Source organism: Coccinella septempunctata, chromosome 4, assembly GCF_907165205.1.
Source record: "Coccinella septempunctata chromosome 4, icCocSept1.1, whole genome shotgun sequence".
In the NCBI taxonomy this organism is placed as follows: Eukaryota; Metazoa; Arthropoda; class Insecta; order Coleoptera; family Coccinellidae; genus Coccinella; species Coccinella septempunctata.
In genome coordinates, this window is record NC_058192.1 from 26,561,143 (window position 1) to 26,584,318 (window position 23,176).

At 35.1% G+C, this 23,176-nt stretch overlaps 2 protein-coding genes across 7 annotated transcripts in view; both read left to right on the plus strand.

Moving 5' to 3' along the window:
• The window catches only part of LOC123312608 (afadin), a 186,290-nt gene that overhangs the window by 161,486 nt on the left and 1,628 nt on the right, over positions 1–23,176 (plus strand). For 5 of the 6 annotated variants that reach the window (XM_044897128.1, XM_044897131.1, XM_044897133.1 and 2 more), the window contains 10 exons: positions 9,866–10,149; positions 10,676–10,825; positions 10,935–11,201; positions 11,428–12,041; positions 12,112–12,440; positions 12,674–12,995; positions 18,741–19,071; positions 19,159–20,369; positions 20,565–20,794; positions 20,851–21,192. In XM_044897128.1, the coding sequence (XP_044753063.1) occupies positions 9,866–10,149; positions 10,676–10,825; positions 10,935–11,201; positions 11,428–12,041; positions 12,112–12,440; positions 12,674–12,995; positions 18,741–19,071; positions 19,159–20,369; positions 20,565–20,794; positions 20,851–21,192 (4,080 nt within the window). The remainder of the gene's footprint in view (positions 1–9,865; positions 10,150–10,675; positions 10,826–10,934; positions 11,202–11,427; positions 12,042–12,111; positions 12,441–12,673; positions 12,996–18,740; positions 19,072–19,158; positions 20,370–20,564; positions 20,795–20,850; positions 21,193–23,176) is intronic. The other variant, XM_044897129.1, reaches the window with a different exon arrangement.
• On the plus strand, positions 13,002–18,222 carry LOC123312609. The gene is made up of 2 exons (XM_044897134.1): positions 13,002–14,702; positions 16,140–18,222. The coding sequence occupies exon 2, from the start codon at positions 16,233–16,235 to the stop codon at positions 18,066–18,068; it is 1,836 nt and encodes a 611-aa protein (XP_044753069.1). The 5' UTR covers positions 13,002–14,702; positions 16,140–16,232; the 3' UTR covers positions 18,069–18,222.

Sequence of the window (23,176 nt, forward strand, 5' to 3'; positions counted from 1 at the left end):
TGTGGATAGTGTGCAAAACCGCATCTCTGGTATATATTTTTTTTTCGGCATTTTATTTTTCGCCTAAGTTTCAGTGATACCGCAAAACAAATGTGACATTCTACAGTCACTTTTTTATGTAGAATTCCGCCATATAAACCCTATGTTTTTTTACATACTCTAGTACAATATTATTTTCTGATTCAGAATATATGATTCAAAAACTAATCCGCTCAAATTGACAGGTTATTTTCATTGATAATAAGATAATGCATATAGAACTGTAATGCTTCTATGTTGTGTAAGGTTATCAGAGACTTTGATGATCACTTTCATTCCGGATATTTGAAAAGATGAAAAGTTTTCCAATATGGAATTCATCAATTTCAGGAAATTTTATTAACCTGAATTCAAATGAATATGTGTCGACACCTTTTTCAGTAGTAAATATTCTATGCAGGGTGACAATTTGAAAACTTGCAAGGCCAATTATGTTGCGACAAGGATGTTCTCAAAAAAACATGCCGGAACAGGCAATTTTTATTCGGAGGGGGACATATTTTGAGCAGAATTGTAAGCCGAAATCTCCTCAACCGTAGGTGTAGGAACTATCATCCCTAAACTCTTAATAAGGGATATGGGTGAGATTTACCTCAATTGAAAGATCACTTGTCCCTCTACATGCATACTATGGTTTGCAAATTTTTATTGATTCCTTGAAGTAGAAACAGGAGGTGACAATTTGAAAACTTGTCAGGCCAAGGATGTTTTCAAAGAAAAACCCGGAACAGGTCAAGGGGTGGTGGGCATATTTTGAGCAGGTGTGGGGGCTATCACCCCTAAATTCTTCGTAGGGAATAGAGCGTGAGCTAAACCTCAATTAGAAAGCAATATGTTTCTCTATAATGCTATTGTATTGAGGTATAGCTCATCCTTTATTCCCTATCAAGAATTTAGGGGTGACAACCCCTACACCTAAGATTGAGGAAATTTTGGCTTACGATTTTGCTAGAAACATGTCCCCCTCCGAATAACAATTTTACCTGTTCCGGCATTTTCTCTGAAAACATCCTTGTCGAGACATAATGGGCCTGGCAAGTTTTCAAATTGTCAGCCCCTGTAACTACTTCCTGCAAAGCAGTAGTATTCATGTAGAAGGCAAGTGATCTTTCAATTGAGGTATAGCTCACCTCGAGGCTCACCTCCTATTCCCTATTGAGAATTTATGGGTGATAGCTCCTACACCTAGGATTGAGGAGATTTCGGCTTACAATTCTGCTCAAAATATGTCCCCCTACGAATAAAAATTGACCTGTTGGCATTTTCTCTGAAATCATCCTTGTCGTGACATCATTGGACTGGCAAGGTTTCAAATTGTCACACTGTATACCTCAGCCTTTACAAACACCTTCTCGAATAAAGACGTCTGTGCTAGTATAACTAAGTATAACTATAGCTTGTATGGGTAGAGTTGAAGTAAAAACTGAAACTTTCGTCAAAATATGAAGTAGTCATATTGAAATTCTCGTTTTTCCTTCATTTTTTGAGAATCTTTTCAAATATCCGGAATGAATGTGATCTGTCTCTGAATATGACACAACATAGAAAAGTATTATCATTATCAAAAATCGAATAATGTACCTGCCAACTTGACTTTATATACCTCTTCTGAATGTAGGAAAAGTATAAATATCATGAACGAGCGTAGGAATAAATCTCAGAAGTTGAAACATCTAAACACAACTGTAGATCGGTTTCGGGATCATTGTCCACTCATCAGTACAGTGTAGTGTTAAATATTTCAACCGGAGGATGGGGTCTTAAGCGATGCGCCACCTGTCCCGCAAATACTGAACCAAATCTAACTTTCCCTCCTACACCAATTCAGGGCTCCCACATTCACTACTACCTGCAGTCAACGAATGTACAACAATTCGTCAAGCGACTGCAGGAGAGTCAAGAGGGTTCGCTCGCTAAACCACAATCGGTCAGGAAATAACGTAGAAATAGAGTACTCCTCCAAGTGCTAACCGGGCAGTTTGATATTTTCAAGATGCCACCCCGTTGGCACTTGGAAAAGTACTCCATTTCTACGTTATTTCCTGAACAAAAACGATTTTTCTTTTTAACTCTATCCAAATGTAATGCTTATGCCGGAATCCACTGTGATCAAATAAGTAGACGTTATACAAACACAGAAAAATGAAAAAGCACAAGAAAAACTAGTGTTGAATAAGAAACTGAACTACATGATTTTCACTAGGATGAGTTACTCAACAACTACACTTGTTTCCCTATTACTAAAGCTATCTTCTAGTAAAGAAGCAAGTAATTCATCGTCTACTTCTTAATGAATTTCCATCAGTTCAACTAATTATAAGTCGAGGTTTAAAGAATGCATCAACGATTTTCTCCAAAGGTAGTGTATGTACTCAACTTCAGATCGGAATCATTATTTGAAAATTAAATGTTTTTGAAATGACCAAATACTGTTTCTGCATTAGAGTAGCGAAAAGATCATCTTCAATCTGAAAATCTATTCAGTTCGATAGTTAACAGTGAGATAATTCCAATGCTAATTACTTCGATAATTAACACACACAACTGGTATGTTATGCTACTGTAATGTTCCAAAGCTGTATAAACGACGTCGTTGTGCTTTAGAATGGGGGTCCAATTACGAATGATTACTGAGACTGTTCAATGGCCTCTCTCAGATGTCCCTTGGGATATACCGGTGTTCTGTGTTCGGATGATAGGAGATAAATTTTAATCATGCTCAAATAGGCTTTTAATTTGATAGTGCTGAAGTAGCAGAGGCGACGATAGGGCATACGAACGAATAACTGTTGGACCGGACCTGGGTAAATTCTGAGAAAGAAGAAAAGATAACTTCATACAGAAAATAAAATAAACAAGCCCTATTGGCTATCATCATCATATACTAATAGGGATTTAGTATTTAACTTCATTTTTTAAATTTTGATATTTCTGCTGTATATTCTCAACTGAAATTATTTATTATTGTTGAATTATTTTATTTAAAAGTCGTAAGGTCGATTTTTAAATTTCAATTTTGTTTCTGCTATTTATTCTCAACTGAAATTATTTATTACTGTTGAATTATTTTATTTAAAAATCGTAATGTCGATAACCTATGTGTTGTAAGATTAAGCCGTCTTTTTTCACTTTACATCAATGAAATGAAATTTGGGAATGAGATCGAGCACCCCGGGGGATTGTGTTCTATTGTACAACAACAAAACTTTGAAAAATCATATTTGGCGGAACTCAGCAAACTCGGAATATCTATTGCCTTCAGATTTTGGTTCGCATTTTTAGGTGAACTATGATACCTACCCTCTATACAAGGTGCGGCATTTAACTTGAGACAGTAAATTATCTGATAAAAGTTGTTGTTGTTGAAATCAAGAGGGAAAAATGAACATATAATTTGTTTTAACCTTGACTTCAAGGTGAACTTGATTTTTTAAGAAAAATTCTTAGTGCACATTCTTCTTGAATGTCAAATTCAAAAGTTATTTATAAAGTATTCCCACATCACCGAGAAAAATCTACACGTCTATTCTATGATCAGAAATACTTCAGATTGTGGTCATGAATGATAGCAGATTAAAAAAAGCAAGTAAAAGAATGTGTAAAAACTTGAGGCAATGTAGAAATATGCATTAATTATTTTTTCGAAGTACAAGATCATCATTTTGAACATTTACTTAAATGATATGAAAATACTAAAAATATCATCATTATTAAAATTATTTTTAATTTTTTCCCAACCGTGTTCAAATAAAATTTAGTTCAATATTTTTAAATCCCATGAAAAAAAGTTTCAAACAAAATTTACCACTTTCTTTTGAGGAATAAGAATCTGTACTTAGAAATATACTCGGAAATATACCTTTCCATTAAAAAAAAAGTTAAGTCAAGGTTGAAAAAAATATTCATTTCTGTCCCCCTTGGTTTTTAGTTAATATACTGTTTCAAGATAAATCCATCAACCTGTATATTATTATTCACAGGATGAGTCTACACCTTGTACATGTACTCTACATATACAGGGTGATTTCAACAATTATATTTTATTTGAAAGCAGAACCAAAATCGCATATATGAAATACTCAAGAATTAACAGAACATTACAGTAGCAATTCTTTTTGGAATAACAGGGATTACCAAATCTATCACTGAATCTTTTTTTTTTTCATTTAGAAAATTGAATGGGTCACTTGATTATTATGTTCAATTTTTTCTGTCCACTCCTTCAGGAATTGAAAAAAAAAGTCACGTCAGTATGTCACAGTGATAAGCGCCTTCATCTGAATCTGTGATTTTGTTCCCTCTTCCATTATTTTATCCATAAGAGAAGTTGTCTTTGGATAACAATGAGCGTTGCACAGGAAGACATGCACTTTTCCAATCAAAAATTCAATTGAAAAACTTATTCCCATTATTTTCCCCATGACAATCGACGAATAAATGAAATTTCAGTTACTTCTTTTTCTTAACGTTAGGTAGGTAATTCAATTAAGAAAGAAGTTATTTTCGCATGATTTAAACTGACCATCATTTCATGACTTTCAGTTATAATATCAGAAGACAGTGACAATACATTGAAAACTTGTTTGAGAAGAGAAATTGATTTTGCTATTTATGGAATCCCCATGGTATCACTTAGATTATTTTTTGACATTCCATCCGAAGCGTTCTGTCAACGTTAAAGGTGCGTGTTTGCTTTGCTTCCTGTAGAGACAACACCACGCAACCTCCAGGGAACCTGATTATTTTTTATATCCTAGATAACTTGAGATAATCGATCATCTCCTAAGGACTCGATTACAGAAGTTTATGAGCGTTTAGCTTCCAGAATATGAAGAAATTTTACCGGGAGTATTTACCCTCAAATAATATCGGGTGTTCGTGGAATTTTTAAATTTGATGCTAAGCGTTCTTTCAATAGAAAGAAACACTTAGCACTTTTTCTCACCTTCTCATTATTCGCAAATTGAGAATATGTCAATGTTGATATGAGAATTTACAGTATTAATTCTCTTAAGATCTAAAAAGCTGAATCAAGAGTGTGTATCAAATCTTGAGTAAAGAAACTAAGAATAAAGAAGATAGTTTTATGTATTTTCTTGGTCTTCCAGCAATTCTACAAAGGTCTTCTGTTCTTTCTTTCTATTGTTCAAATTTCCCAATTTATTCTCATTTCAGTTGAGGTATAAATAAATATAGTGGCCTCTTGCTATTTTAGGTACCTACTTCAGCTATCAACTGAATTACTTCCTACTATTTAAATATTTTTTTCAAGATGTAACATTTTTTGAGACGATTCAAGTAACTTGTTTGACTGATTAGAATAATAATTAAATAGCGAATGAATCATATTGGACGTGAGTGTATGAGGCGGCTTTCCAAGGCATCATCCGGTTTTGTGTATGCCTTAGAATTTGATTGAATATATTATTTACTAAATTTTTAAACGTTTAAGATCTACTTTGGGTATATGAATCTTTTCGGATTGTTCCTCTTAATTATCAGTTAATAATCTGGTTGTTTTTCATAACCGAATCTAAATATGCCTACAAAGATGTCTTTCTCCTAGGATCTAGATTCGGAAACTTGCTGTCTAAAATTAGGAAACAAAAAATTATCGCTATAATCAGTCCTTTTTTTGTAAAAGCAAATAATCAAAGTATCTGTCTTGCGTGTTAAACGTCTGCCATGGTTTATTTTCTGAGAATTTGTTCTCAGAAATTAATTGGCGTTATTGAGATTCTATGATATTTACATCAAAATCCTTCAGTAAGGAACAAGAATATTACAAAGCGAAATGCAATAATCATATACAGGGTGAGTCTCTGACTCGTACAAAGATTTTAACAGTAGATTCTTGAGGTCAAAAGAAACACTTTTTTCTTTTACAATTTTAAAAGATACTGTTGTTCCATCTCACAAACGGTTTTTTTCGAATGAAATGAATTTCGGAATATAGTTCTTCATTTATTTGATTAATCTTTTTCGAACACAAGATTCCTTCCATTATGACCATTATTTACGACAAAAATATCAAAAATTCAAAGAACCCAACTCGGATGCTATCTGATGTAGATTTGAACGTTTTGTTAAATTGGAGTATTCTTCATATTTTCTCGTATAATGCGCCGTTTTCGTGTGATTTGATGTTCAAAAATTGAAAAGTATCTGTGAAATTTGAAAAATTTGGTACTTTGAATGAATACATCTATGTTTAAAAGATCAACAGATATGTTGGCTCTCAGATTTAGCTAGTTATTCTGTAGGTAATTTTGTTTTTCCAAGGGTGACACAGCTCATTATGAAAACTCAAAATGGCTATCTTTTCATCAGGGCCGAATCGGAAAAAATGGTATTGGAAAAAAGTTTTTCTTTTGATCTCAAGAATCTACTGTTGAAATATTTTGATCCGAAAATGGTCTCAAATGATTGGGTTGGTAACTCATTCATCTGAAGTCATCTTCAATTCTGAATTATTCGTACAAACAGGGTGATTTTACAGTTATATCGGAAACACCCTACTATTTCTCACTTCAAATGACATACCGGCATACCTTTGCACATATTTGCATCGTTACATAGTTGATTCGATGATAATTCCAACAGTTTGCTAACAGTATATAAGATATATATAAATCTTATATATAAAAGGTGTCCCATGTCAAGAATGACATGGACGACTAATCTGCCACAAAAAAACTTTTTATTTCAGTCTTATAGTTCTCGAGACACTCTCAGTGAGCATCGAATTTGGGAAACCCTCTACATAAAATTAATACCCTACAACCTTACAAGGTATATATTTTGGTTTTGGAATACAAACTAATGAAGAAAATTGGATTATCGACCTATTTGAAACTTATAATATTAAATGGATGGTGAAATCTACCATATATAAATCTATATCAATTATTCAGATTGGTTCACACTCACGTTTATGTCAACAAAAAAGGGACAGGTATTGACGATCATTTCTGACATTCTATAAAATAGCCAATTTCATGCTGGTATTGCTCAGGCTCAGTCCATTTCTCTATCTCTATGGCTTGAACCTTCAAAATGTTCTTTCAAAGCTAATTAGTCTTCCAATCGATAGCTATTGTATTTCTGGTAATATTGAAATATTGGGAACATACATTTTTTCGTCAGTTAGCCAAGCAGCGATAAACCAGTTCATTACGAGGAACGGTGATCAGATGATGAATTTCAAGTTCGCAAAATCTGCTGAATCACGTCAGTGATCCTCCTATTTTTTGTCCCTACAAATAAAACATCGTAATATGAAGATTGTACCTTTTCGTAAAATAACGTACAATTTTTCTATAAAATCGACTTCGAATCCAAAAGAACTCGCATGACATGATCGGAACGTTTTCATCATTTCATATTGTCTTGTACGCTATATAAAAGTAAATGGTCTTCATTAATAGAGATTGCATTACATTTTGCGCTTCTTTCTGATGAAATACTATACTCATTCATTCCAGAACGGACATGAAACTAATTTCTGTTCCTGCTCACTCTATCATTTAAACTTCCGGCGCCACTGAAAATACCCGCAGTTCTTCTTTATATCCCCATAATCTTTACATGTTTACATCCGTTTGGGAGTCTAGCAGTTTCATTTTCTGTTTCGCTTGTTCAGTTTCATACCCATAAGTTAACTACTAAACTCGTTGTCACGAAGTTCGTGTATCTCCTGTTCAGTTTCACGTAAGCTGGCTGATTCTATCCAGCAGCAGCAGTACACCGCAAATGTCATTAGTTTCCTTTCGAGAGATTTTGCGACTCGTGAATTGTGATGGTTATTCTTCAACCCCCATATGTGACTGAAGCTATTAGAGTTGGAACGACCAAAGGGATCTATTCTTCCTAGGTTTCGAAATTGTAGGAATGGTATGTACTAAATTCTTATTTCTTTGGTGAGGCCTTGTGTTTGATGGAAAACAATAATTCACATGTGGGGACATTTTCGGAATATTTTCTCGATTTCCGTTCTGTCCTTTCATTCCCAAAAATGAGCAAACAAGAAAATTTACAGTTTACGTTTTGAGACATGTAGAAAATCTGAGAAAACTTCTCTTTGCGCTTTCCATTTTTTTCTTTCTGAAACCACTGAAGAGAAAAAAGAAATTCATGCAATTTGGTGTAAAACCAAGTGCAAATCAACAATTTTACCTACTTGGAGCTTTTGGCTTCAATTTAGTAATTTTCATATTACAAATCTTGGGATAAATAATGAATTATACTTGCGAAACTGTTCAAACTGGATTATTGAAATTCGACTTTTTTATCAAATTCATGATCAACTTTTCCAGGCTACAAATTGGAATTGAAGTTTTCTGAAAAATTCATAATATGCATCTACCCAGCTCATATGTTAACTCTAAAGCCCGTTTGCAACAGCCGAGAATTCTCTGGAGAATTCTCTACAAAATTCTCGCAAGAAAAGGGCGGAGCCTATTTAGTACGCAACTGAACAGAGAATTCTACCGAAAGTGCGTATGTAACGGTACATAATTCACGGCGCATGAAATCTCGAGTAAATTTTCTGGAGAATTCTCGGCTGTTGCAAACGGGCTTAAGAGGATACAAACAATGTTCCAAAACTTCAACCTAATTGACATCGGAATGTGTTCTTTTCGAAAATATTTTCTAATTTTCTTCTTCTTTTATATAGGTTTACCCATGCTTTTCTAAAATTCAGCCTAGCCTGGAATAACAATTAGGAGTGCACTTGTGGTTAGATATTTCTTCATCTGATCGGCATATACATATATTTATACATTATTCGCTTGGGATGATTGTTAGATGAAAAGAAAATATCCTAGGTATTTCTTTCCAATCAATATTACTGAACCAATACATTGAAATAGTTGTAGGGAGTTGTATGAGAACACAAGAACGCTATGGAATTCTGAGAAAGCTCACGTAGATGCTATTCTCAATTAATTAGCACACTTCCCAAGACTGATGTTGCTCCTGCAGCTATCAATTTAATTATAAACTTAATTTTTCCGTAGATGCGGCAACTAATGATGTTGATCTACTAGTCATGGGAAGAATCAGAGTACATATCAAATATTTGGTTTCGAAGCAATAATGATTCATTAAAACGTACATATCATTTCATAATATACAGGGTGAGTCTTTAACTCATACAAATATGTTAACAGTAGATTCTTGAGGTCAAAAGAAACACTTTTTTCGTATTCCATTTTTTCATAATGAGCTGTGCCACCAATGAAAAAACAAAATTACCTTCAGAATATCTAGCTACATCTGTGACACTGTGCCTCTGTGGATCTCTTAAACCTCGTTTTAAACAGAGTATTCGGCTAACAAAAGTACCCAATTTTTAAAATTTCACAGATACTTTTTTTGAACATGAAATTACTCGAAAACGGCGCATTATACGAGAAAATATGAAGAATAGGTACTTTCATTTTATAAAACGTTCAAATATTCATCAGATGGCGTCCAACTTAGCAACAAGTATATGGTATTTTTGGTATATTTGTGATAGATTTTGGCCATAAGTCATAATGAGAAAACTGGAAGACGTGGGTGATTTCTTGTGTTGGAAAAAGATTGAGTATCAAATTTTAACGGACTTTCCTGCAACTGGACGTATATTTATTTATGTAGGCTGCATTGGATAAAATAAGAAAGAATCTTATGTTATTGAAATATGTATATGTACAAGTCAAAGACTGACCCTGTATATTTACATGACAAAATCTGTGATGTTTAGTTAAAAAAATCCTTTAGTAAGAAGCAGCATGATGTAATTCGATTTGTCAACTCATGGTTCAAATATCGTTTCCAGGTGGGCTCTGCTAATGGCATAGCCTTACAACTTTATAGCCCTCATATTCAACCTCGTCATTGTGTCATAACCAACACAGATGGCGTTACCTCCCTAACTCCATGTCACGCGGATGCTCATACATACGTTAATGGACAAAGGATACACCAAACAACCATTCTGACACATGGCAGCTTAGTGAAATTTGGCAACAGCAATACATATAGATTTTTGGACCCATCACAAGAAGAGAGAACGAGACATTCGGGTGCAATGCCTGATTCGTCTAGTAGGATATATGACAGGTTCGTTCTCAAGTGATAATTTCGAGCTTGAAAGGAACTCTTTTTATTTTACAAGTTACTGCCTTGCAATTATGATAGCCATAACTTCATTTTGACTTGTTTTCACAAAATTAAAAATCTGCTAGCCTTTTCTTCCTGTTGAGTGCTCAACGAAAATTAAAAACATCATTATAATATTCTAAAAAATTACGGTTCTTGTGGTACGATTTAACATCATTTGGTTTGTAAGGTGGCTTATAGTTTCAGTGTTAAACTTAACCAGAACGCAACTGATTCCTAACTTTTGGAATCTTCCCCTTCTCATATAAGAATCTTCAAGTTCACACCCAAATATTTAAAAAAATAGCGTTTCATTTCAGTTGAAGTAAGCGCCAGAACAAAGAAGTGCTAGTGCAACTATTTTTTGACATAATTTTAAGCACATTTCCTCCGGAAGAAAAAGAAGCCCTTTCCAATAATTACAAAGTTATGGCATTCATTTTATTTTTTTATTGCATTTTTATTTTTGCTTTTGTCGCATGTGCAGCAAAACTACTAGACCACAAAGCCCGTCTGAAACTAATCAAAGAAATATCGTTGAGACAACGTTTGATATAGAAGGAAATGTTGAGACCATTTCCCTAGCAAGTGGTGCTAAAGAAGACAGTAGATCCGTGGGATCATCATCAGAAAACAGGTCAGTAGTAATCTTAAATTTTGTCGCTTTCAGTGTTGTCCTGAATTTTAGTTTTGATCCAATTTTGTTGTCCTAGAAATATCCCCCTAATTCTTAGATCCTCTTTTAGAGTGAGCGGTTTGGACCGTTATCCAAGGGGCCAAGATCCTATATTACCGGCAGTCTTAGAATTTCCGGAAGAACCGCAAGAACAATTTTTAGCACGAGTGATCACGCATTTAGATGTGACAACTCCTACTTTTCGGCTAGCTCCTGCATACACCTTGTACCTTTGTGCTAGATATAGAGCGTCAACTCATTATCGGCCTGAACTTACACCAATGGAAAGAGCCCATAAATTGACTTTGTTACTTCAGCATGCAGCGATGCTCATAAGGTATGTTTCATCATTATTTATCTTCAAGTTCCATAAAAAAATATTAGGCCTTAATATCATGATAATATCTTATTTCTGGCCATTTTGCTCACGTAAAAGAAGTATTCTATACGAAACGATACCCTTTACGCTCCAAAGAAACGAAAACAACATTCTACTCAAAAATAACAGATGACTCGAACTAAAAAGTGATAATATTTCTCTAACGAAATTTCTTATGTTTAAGGCACACAATCCAGGATAGGAGTACAGAAATCACATCCCAAGCCTTCTGGTTAGCAAACGCCAGTGAATTGCTCCATTTCCTCAAATCAGACAGACATGTTAGTGCTTTTTCGATACAAGCTCAGGATACATTAGCTGATGCAGTGCAACTAGCTTTCAAAAACCTTGTTGCATGCTTGACTGATGAATTGAATGGCGCACTGAGCTTCTTTGTGACAATGAGTGGGGATGACCACCCAAGGGAAGTAATAAATGTCTTAAGCAATGCGATGAATCTCTTGAGGAAATGTCGAGTAAATGCAGCATTAACAATACAGCTGTTTTCTCATCTATTCCATTGGATTTCGGCTAAAGGATTATATCACATCATCAGTAATAGCAATCTTTGTACCAGAAGCTTTGGACACAGGATGTTCAATCGACTAAGGAATCTTCAGGCATGGGCTGAAAGTCAAGGGTTAGAGTTGGCGGCCGAGTGTCATCTAGCAAAAATATTGCAGTGTGCTCATCTACTTCAAGCACCAAAGAGTACCCCTGAAGATCTAGCGAATTTGTCAGCAGCTTGTTTTAAGTTGAATTCAATGCAGTTGGGTGCTTTGTTAATGCAGTATAAAGGTAGGTTTAAATGCAATGCCCCATTTTCTCTATTCTCTTGATTTTGTTGTTTGAGATAATTCTGTTTCAGCTGAACCAGGCGAAAAAATTGCATCTCCTTCGCTCTTAGAGCAAGCTGCCAAAGCCGCCGAAAGTGTTGCAGATGAGTTGGCTAGAGCAGAAGGTCGCGAAATAACATTATATGACGACCCTGCCCCACCTCTCCAACTTCTTTTACCAGATGATGGATTTAGCTGTGATGTAGTCCAAGGTGTTCCACCAGGCTTAGCAGATTTTCTTCACCCTCTTCAAGCATCCGGACTATGCCGACTGGCAGCGCAACCCACTAGCTCTGGTCATTGGACAGTGTACATGAATGTTCCAAGACCTCCAAGCGCTTTGAGTAGCTCCCAACCAGAGGTATGTATTAATATTTTGAATTGAGCGTTAGTTTACTTTCGTAAATTCCTCTTCTGATTTTGTTCTCCTGAATTTCTTTTCTAGTAAAAAATTTGAAATTATTGTTTGCGACAACATTCGGTGTCTAAAACGTTCAACTAGTTGACTAGAAACACTCAGAGTGGCTGCGTGAAATATCCATGTTAGTTGTTATAACAGCAAATTTATAGTGAGATATTCTTTTTCATTTCTAGGTACAAGTTATCCGTTTGCACAAAACTGGGGGTGGTATGGGTTTATCAATAGTTGCAGCTAAAGGTGCAGGCCAAGAAAGATTGGGTATTTACATTAAATCTGTGGTCCCTGGAGGTGCAGCTGATAGAGATGGGAGATTGGCCGCTGGGGATCAGTTACTGTCGGTTGATGGACAGTCTTTATTGGGAATCACTCAAGAGAAGGCCGCCGAGTTCTTGGTTAGAACTGGCAGTATCGTTACTTTAGAAGTTGCTAAAGGAGGAGCTGTGCATCATGGATTAGCAACTTTGTTGCAGCAGCCAAGTCCTACTCCACATAGAGGTGAGATAATAATTTTCAGTTTTCTTAAACCCCCACAAGAAAATTCCGATATCCAAAATGTTTTAGGTCGTGGTTCTCAGTTTGTATCTCTATCTCTGTTGTTGGGTACTGAGTGTTCCACACAAAAAATCCACTATAAGTATATAGAGAACCAAATGATTTTTTTTTTGAAAATTTCCACAATGAATGGTCACGATGATACTTCCGATTATGCCGAAAGTTGAGCCAAATGGGATATCCTATATTTTATTATATTTTTGGATTCCCCACAAAATTCTAATTTGGGTTTAATGGATTCCTCATATCCAAACCGCAGTTCTAGAGATATTATGTCATTTGTCTAAATTTTTTAAAGGTAGTCTCGAATGAATGGTTATAACTTCCTACTGACAAATGTTGAGGATGGTAGTCCAACACGAAAAAAATCATTTTTTCAGATACAACATCGTGTGTTTTCAAAAGTCATTAGATGGGCAGCAAAGAGCTTTATCTAACAATGTGTCAAGCCCTGTACATAAATCTGAAGATCTAAGAGAAGTCATTACGAAAAATCCTTGAATTGTTTTAATTTCATGGAAATTCTATGCTTTATCTTTGCATATGGCCAATACTCATTTGTCGCAAATTTGACAAATTTGAATGATTTGTTATAACTTCTTGCAAATCTCCGTATTTGATGTGAATTCAATCTTCATTTAATGAAACGTTGCATACGACCCATGACAGCTTTATTAATGGTGCAATTGTGAACAGGCTCTGGTATCGGTAAGAATGTCGAAAAGCCACCGAAGCTAGTTGTCCACTGCGAATCTCAAAGCGCACCAGTTTTACAGATGGAATTTTCTATTACATCAAACTCCCTTGGTAGAACTAGCTTCCCATCTTTTGGAATTACTGCAGTAACATCCAATTATGCGCTCACACTGCATGCATGCGGCAATACAATGTGAGGAATTTTCAAAAAAAATGTATTCGGTTCTCTAGATACTTCTAGTGGACACTGCGTGAAATACCCTGTGGTTATAATTTTGGGAAAATTCCTCTCCACAGATAGAACTAAGTTGAGCTGAATTCTAAGCCAAATGGATCTCAGACATAGTTTCAAATAAGCACGTTTTTATTATTCAGTTCGTAGTTCTCGAATCTGAAAAATTTTCTGATAATTTATTTCATTGTCAGATATAAATTTATCTCGAACCGTATTGCTCTCAATAAAGTTCATTATATTTGAGAACTGTAGAAATCAATAAGCCGATAACTGATAGACTGAAGCCCATCTCTATTTCCCCTTCTTTATAAAGCCTGTTGCAAAATTCACTTTGTTTCTCATATCATAATAAGTATTTATGGATTCCTTATAATTATTTCTCAATGTTAACAACATAATTCAAATTATAACGCAAAGCGAATAGAGCCAAAAGCAAGACCATCTCAAAAAATAATTTATGGTAAATTCCCTTCCTAAGAACTAGAACATTCAACGGAGATTCGCTCTAAAGGCTGCTTAAACTCACCACTACAAAATTAACTTAAGTATGAATTATTCGATTTAGAAGTCACATCAAACCAAATTAGAGTATTTTTATTAATTCAAGTATGTTTTGCAGCTGTTATATGTATCACAGGTTATTTCTGTAAGGATGAACATAATTTTCTCAGAAACTTGGGATAATGAAAAGAAATTTGGGAATCCATGTACTAGATATATGTACAGGGTGGGCAAAATTCGTTGTCTACTGAAGAGATCTCGAGAACTATAGCAGCTAGAAGAGAACGGACGACATATTCTCGAGCTCTTTTTTCTTGACTAATCCAAAACTGAAAACAGATCCAGCCTAACGTTCATAGATTTTGAGTTATGAACGAAAATTGAGAAATTGTCATTTTCAATGAAGCTGAATAACTCTTTTATTTGAACTCGTATTCAAAATCCGTTGTTACATTCTACAGGCACTTTTTTATGAGGAATTCGAATATGATATTGTCAAATTTTTTGATACAGTCATTTTCGAGATACGACGGGGATTTCTGATTTTTCAAATGTAAACTATAGTTGAAAGTCCTTTCATTCTGCTGTAATTTTTTTGCTGATTTCAAAAATGTATCATATGTCGCTATTCACTTGAATATAACATAAGAAAAAAAATTCAATACTTTTTCCTGCTTTTCGATTCACTGTTGAATTTTTAGTAGACTAGCGTAACCATAGCGACCGTTGAAAATGCATTATGGTATGTGAACTCCACATAATCCTATGTGAACTCAACCTTGTGTGATAGGAATCACAGACTGTCGAATAATTATTTCTATTAATTATTTATATATCGAGATCGATATCCTTTAAAGGAGAGTAAAAGACTTTCGTCTGATTATTTATTAAAGACGAAAATCTATTCAATTATCGTTTTTCAATTCAGGAAAGAAACTTAAAGAGTCAGTAATATAAATAAAATACGAAAGCTATCTATAATTATGATTTTTACAAAAGTAAGATGATGCAAAATAGGTACGTCTGTCCACGGTAGTATTCGAATTGAGAACCATCGTAAGATAAGCATGCCAAACATCGCGAGAACAAACGATGGCAAATTAATCATCGAAATATTTATTCAGCAATCCGTGATTTCAATCATAGAGGCTTAGGTTCACAAAATATAATGCATATTCAACGGTTGCTATGGTTACGCCAGCCTACTAAAAATTCAACAGTGAATCGAAAAGCAGGAAAAAGTACTGCATTTTTTTTCTTATATTATATTAATGTGAATAGCAACATATGATACATTTTTGAAATCAGCAAAAAAATTGCAGCAGAATGAGAGAACTTTCAACTATAGTTTACATTTGAAAAATCGGAAATCCCTGTCGTATCTCGAAAATGAGTGGATGAAAAAATTTAATGATATCATATTCGAATTCTTCATAAAAAAGTGCCTGTAGAATGTAACAACGGATTTCGAATACGAGTTCAAATAAACGAGTTATTCAGCTTCATTGAAAATGACAATTTCTCAATTTTCGTTCATAACTCAGAATCTATGAACGTTAGGCTGGATCTGTTTTCAGTTTTGGATTAGTCAAGAAAAAATAGCTCGAGAATGTGTAGTTCGTTTTCTTCTTGCTGCTATAGTTCTCGAGATCCCCTGTACATATTATGAAACTGGATGAAGTTTAAAATAATACTTAGGATTATTTATATCATCAAATACCAACCAACCAAATTTCTTGTCGTTCCCGATGTTTCTTCTTAGGCTAGGTTCTTTCGCCCCTTTAGAAATATTGTATTCCGCTAGTCCACTTGCTTATTTCGATATTTTTCTCATACATGCAGCCTCGGATATAAACTACTACGAACAACATTTAGGGGGTTCTCAGGAATCCCTGTTGAGTCTAAACAGCTACCACATATTCACGCCTCCAGCTGTCCGACCGAAAAACAACGTATTTTTCAATTCAGCGGATAATTTGTACAAAAAACAAAAATTCAAACTAACAATTCCTCGTATTGAGGTAGAATGTGAACCAGTTTTCAGCGTGCAAGTTACTGATTTCAGTGAACCTTGTCCTAAAAATGTCACTCTTACTTATGATGAATCTGGAACTAATTTAGAGATTAATTTACCGAATGACGAAAATGACATCAATAAATCTTGGAAAAATAGAGCTAACGACTTCGTACAGAAAAAGAGTTACTCAATAGAAGTAAACGAAATTCCAAGCATTACAATTGATTCAGTGAATGAAACTGACAAATTTTTGAGCATAAGGGCAAAAAGAATGAAACAACAACGTGCATTATCGAGTTCTTTACAAGATGTCTCTAGTTCCACTTCCAGCATAAGCAGCTGTGTTCATGAATCTAATTTAGACCTGAGCCTTCTTGATGGCGAAGGCTCATCTACTTCAAATAAAAATTGGAAATCGCCGGATGAACTTCGATTTCGGAAATTAACCGACTCGGAGAAATATGACTCCAAGGCAGTCAGTTTTCCTGAACTTTGCAAGATCAGAGGAATGCCAAGCAGGAGCCATAGCGTTAGCGATGAACATCTAAATGATAAATTAACTGAATATGAAAGATTAGAAATACTGAAACTACTTCACGATTGGAGTTTGTATGGTTCCGACTCTAAGTGTGATTTCAATCTATCCCTGGATAAAAATAGCAGGAGATCCTCTGAAATAACATCTCGAAGAAAAGATGATGTTAATGGCTTAACTAAGTCTTCCAACGACTTCAGCAAAAGTAGGATTAAGTATAATTCAGAGCCAAATTTATCACCCGTCAATTCTAAAAAAATAACAGATGACTTCATAGTTGTAGCTAGATATAACTCTGAAAATGACTTGAACAGTAAAGTCAACACAGACTTATTGCATAAATGCGAATTTAGAAATTGCATATTCAACATTGATACAAATTCAGCGTGTGGTAAGCCTGTCGATTCAGAACCAATAAAAGAATACCAGGACGCTAATGAAATTGATAATAACAAAAAATATAGAAAAGATAATTCAAACGAAAAGGCATGTCTCAGTAATATAACAAATCTTCCAAGAAGAATAAGCAGGATTGATGAAGCGAGCAGGAGAAATAGCGATGTAATCCAAACCAAAACATTCAACAGTCAATTGGTGAGATGTGATAGTTTGGAAAGATTAACTCATATACAAAAAAATATAAGAAATAAAAATGCTACACAAAAAAAATTTCCAGACTCTTATATAGTTAGAAAAAATAGCGTAAAAAGTACTCCATCAAAATCTAAGTACAACGAAAATCAGAATAAAACGAAAAAAATAATCGTATTACAACAAAAATATATGCCTAAAACTTGGAAAAGTTGTTCTGATATCAAAACAAAGAAACCGATTAGAAAATGTTGTAAACTAGCCAAGAAGTCTTGCCCAATGATGAAAGGACATCCTGAAGAACCAAGGAAAGCGCAAAGTTGCGCTGATTTTGATCAAGACACTTTGGAATACGCTGCTAGGTTAGCTGAATTGAAGAATTTGCGCATTGGCGCTTTTGATCGTAAGATTACGATTACTGAATGTTGCACACAAGCATAATTTTATTCTTTATTGTTATATGTCTCACTCCTTTGTGGTATCCCATTTTAGCAAAGTGCTTTTTCAATAGAATATACAATTGGTAGGTATTCAAAACATATACTCAGTTAGATTAAAAGTACAGCATTCAACCGTAACAATTTGATTATTTGCTCATCCGTCTACTATATATGGTGTAAACATATATAAAACACTTTTAGTTCGAAAACATAATCTCCGTGTTTGAGATAAAAATGTTTAAAAATAGAAACACGATTTGAAAGAAAGAAGCAGGTTGCAAAGATAGGTGTGTGTCGGAGTATACTCAGCTTTCGGCTTCGCGAATTATTGATGTTTTTTTTTTTCATTAGACATTGATAAAATTTGTTTTATACGTATGTTATCGTCGATTATCAAATTGCAAAAAAAAACAAGTTGATACGTCTAGGCATAGCATTTCTAATAATACTGAGTATATTTTTTGATTGAAAAGGCTATCGTAATTGGCTGTGATTATATACAATATTGTTTTGTTCATACTATATTTCCGAGCTTTAATACCCTATAATTTCATAATTTTCATTTGTTTTCTTGAGTTGCATTTTAGATTTGATTGCAGAAAAGCTTATCAGAACTAGATGAATGTGCATCACTACCCAATTATTCAAACTAATTTGTTTTCTCCCTTCCTAGGGCCTCGAAGAATGTCTGAGAGAGATCTTCCATCGAAGGTAGATTCAGAGCGTACAATTCCATCTTCGAAATCAGTGCCAGCTCTTCATCACATTTCACCAAATTCTGAACAGAGTCGACCTACCCATGATGTTTTCAATCCAGGTTATAGTAGAACATCTTCGAATAATAGTATCAATACAAATAGTGTAGCTCAGATTCCCCAAAGTGCACCAATAAATACTTCAGGTCTAAGAAGCAGATCCACGCACAACTTGCTTCAACAGGACAATGGATTCTATCAAAATCTGAGTGTTTATAGAAATAAAATGCCTAATCAATTGGGAGACAGGTGAGCATCCTTGCACTTTAAACGTGCAGATATTTCACTATATTGAAAAAACACTTTTGGAGATTTTTAATTGAAATATTTTTTCAGAACTTCTGCCCTGAGAAGCTCACAGAACTCCCTACAATCTTCGAATAATTCCCAAAGACCCGCTTCTGCTTATTACCCACCTGCTAACACCAATTCTCAGAGTAGGATGAATCTACATCAGTCGATACCAAATCTGAAAAGTCCTCCTTCAATGCATAGACTTCTACAAAATGAAGATTCAAGGTCTGGCTCTTTTCCTAATGTCAACCATCAGCAGTTCAATCAAAATTCGTACCAAGGAAATCCAAACACATCAGGGCAAAACTACTCCCCAGGAATAAATAATTATAATACAAGACAAGAAGAAATGAATAACAAATATTTCACATATGGAGGAAATACACATACCAGTCAAACACATGGAAATTCACACTTGATGGGAAATATGAACAATTTGCATCAGCCGTTGAATATTCAAGCTAACGGTCATCGACATGAAGAACGATATACGAATAACGGATCTGGTTTACTCAGAGAAGATGTGATTAGACATTCTCAAGGTCTTCGTCATGAAGATATGATGAGATATCCTAGTGTATCGAATATTCGGTTGTCTGAAACTCAAATGCAACAAAACAGAATACAGGAGGATTTCAACCGATTAAATGATTTGAGAGCTTCAAAGAGTGAGGATATGATGAAACAACATCACATGAATAATACATATCACGGTGATATCATGAGCTATGCCAATAGCAGTGGAATAAAGAGCCATGAGAGCAGTATGAAAATTGATTCACCCCAACTGAGACAAAGTACGGATATGCTACATCACAGATTCAACAATGAGCAAATGACCCATTTAAGAGGGCAGGCAAAATTGGCTGAAATGGGTGAGGAGGTTAGAAGGCGGCAGAATAGGGCAATGCCTCCCTACACTCAATCATCACATTACTCAAACCAGTTTCACAATCAGAACAGCCCGTCATACTCTAATTCTCCAAACTTCAATGTAAACATGATGCATAACACTCAAAGTATGCAGAATCTCAATTTGAATAGTTCAAACTATCCCCTAAGTCCCACATATAGTAATCACAGTGGAAATATTCCATCATCACCTACATCATATAAATCACCCCCTGTATCTTCTAAAATAATTAAGAAGCAAGAGGATGTACCTGAACCTCCACCTACTAGTACCCACCCACTATATTCTGCAAGTGCTCAAGATCCTCCCAAAATGTCGTTTTATCCAACCAATCCAACAGGTGAGCATAATTGATGACTTTCATTTCATCATATTCAGTATCATTGTGCATAATATAAATTTTTACATTATTTCGGTTTTAAAAAAAAACCTGAATCGAATTTTTTCATTCAAATTGTTTTTGGATTACAGTACATGCGAAAGTCTAGCTAGAAGATGCATTGCAAGTGACACAGCTGTTTGTATTCTGTTTCAGGCACAACCACCAAAACTCCCAAAGATCCTTGGGCAAGAGAAGAACAAGAACGACAAGCGGAGGCTAGGAGAGAAGCAGCTAGGATATGGCAAGAACAACAAATAAAAGAACTTCTTGCCCTTCCTCACAGGAATCCTCAGCAAGAAGAACAACTGAGAGTGCTGCAGTTAGAAAGAGAATTCCAACGAAGGGCTTTGGAAGCAGACCAGGATGATGAGGACACTGAGAAGGTATATTATCTTTCATTCCCTGAAGTTTAATTATTTGCTGACGTTTTTTTTTTCAGGAAAGTCTCTCTCCTCACATGCCTCAACCTGTTTCAAGTCAGACACAGGTTACTACTTTACAAACTTCAACGGCTACTAGTCGGACAGAAGCTCCACCCACATCTATTCTCAAGCCAGGAGGTGTTAGTACTGGCCCCCCTTCAAGTAGTTCTGAGAATAGTCAGAACTCGCCTACGGAATCCGCTGCTCCTCCACCTCCTGAGAGAGGTTCTAGCTTTGCTGTGATGTCAATGAGAGCTAAGGAAAACACTAAACGCGTCTCTTTCAATGACACAAGCCCTACCAGTCCACAAGCACCAAATACTCTTCATTTTGATGAAAACATTAGAGAAGATCCCAACGTGAGTAGAGTTTTTTTTATGTGTTGGTGATAATAAAAATTTATTTCTGGAATTACCCAACCTCTTTCATAAATAATTACTGATGGACTTGCATCAAATTAACAGTATTGCTGTACCATGTGGAGAAGCATATGTTTGCGTAATACACATACACACACACAAAATATGGTCCTTGTGACACTTAATAATAATTAATGAACACTGACCGATGTCCTACAGCCTAGTGAATTATAGAAATACAAAAAAAAGAAATAATTAATTCTATTTCTACGTGGATATTTCACTGCAGCTCAGATAGTCTGTTGGAAATTTTCTGAGTGGGGTAGTTACCAGGAGGTCCTTGCGAAACATGTTTTCTACATCCTCTATTTCTTTCAATTTTTTTTGCAAATCTTTTTCAGGTTTTGTCCTTGATTGGCTGTATTTTGGTTTTTTTCATATAAGAGTTTATTTGATGGGTTGTGCAGTTTATCAAGTGGGTGTCTCAGTCGTGTTATGATATTTAGTGCTACTCTTTCTGCTACTTCTATATTTCTCAGTACCGAGTCCCCAACGTTTGTATATAGGGGAAGACCATATTCCAAAATTGGTCTACAGATGATTTTGTAGATTTTGATGGGATTTTCCGAACTTATTCCTTGGTCCTTATATGTGAGGCATCTGAAATGTTTAGCTCTTGCTGTCGGTTTTTTTGGCGATGTTTGAATTCAATTTCATATTGACCTTGTTGTCTACTTGTATGCTTAGGTACTTTATTGAGGGAGATGGTGAAATGATGTTGTTTTCAATCTGGAAGGTTGGTGATTTTGGTTGTATCCTATAATTGAATATTATTAGTTTTGATTTGCTTGGATTAGGTTGAAGTCGTGAATCCAGGAAACGAGACTGTTTGTGTAGAGTTGTAACCCTTTCAGGCATTTCTGTTGTGTTTGTTCGTGTGAAAACTATAGTGTCGTCAGAATATTGTTGGAGGTATTGTGACACTTAATGGCTCAAGTAACAAAATTTACTAGAAACTTATTTCTTGTAGGTGCATGTTTTTTTTTGTGGTGCGTATGTGAGATAATAGGCTATTACGACTCATCTGGTGTTGTCTATAGTATCAATTATTGTAGATTACTTGTCATGATTTCAACATGCGTTTAGAAGCTTTCAACTTGGATAATACTTAGTGTATTGGTTAAACAAAGTTTCAACCCATCAGGAAGTTGTTAAACATTTCACGGTTTCACAAAGTAGTAAGTGAAGCGTGGAATCCCTGTCGCATTAACGGATGAGTATATCATGCGGTTGGACGAGCTACAAGATCGGCTAATACGACTACTGTATGACGAAATCCCTTCTTCACAGCATATCTAATTGATAGCTCATCCCTAAAAGCTACCGGTAGAATAGTTTCTGATCAAACAAACCGGAATACGCAACCGCGATTGAGAAAGGAGCAGCGGTATGTAAGATATCGTTGGGCTCCCGAACATGATATGATATGATGGAGATCCAGCCTGTTCACGAATGAGTCCAGATTTCGTCTGTATGAGTGTGGTGGGCGAATCTTAGTGTGGCGAAAACGGAGTCAAGGGTATAATGAACATTTCATGACATCATCAACTTTTTTCGGTGGTTCCTCAGTGAGCGTTTGGGGAGGCATTTATTTTAATGAGCGCACAGATCTTTATATCTTCATTAAGGCAACCATGACAGCGGTAATGTAACATGATTTTTGATTGTTGAACCTATAATTATTCCCTTTGCTGCACCCATTGGCTACAATTTTATATTAATCGACGGTAATGCTTGTTCACCGAGCCAGAATTGTCAGCGACCGTATATGCATGGCCTCATATCTTTTGTCGTTCCGAAGATAATGGAATTCAATCAATTTTGGTAGCCACCCTTAATGAATCACCGAAGTATATGAATATTATTCTTGAAATAAACTTTAGAGTGTTCTTTCATTCACATTTTATGATAATAATAACTGTTC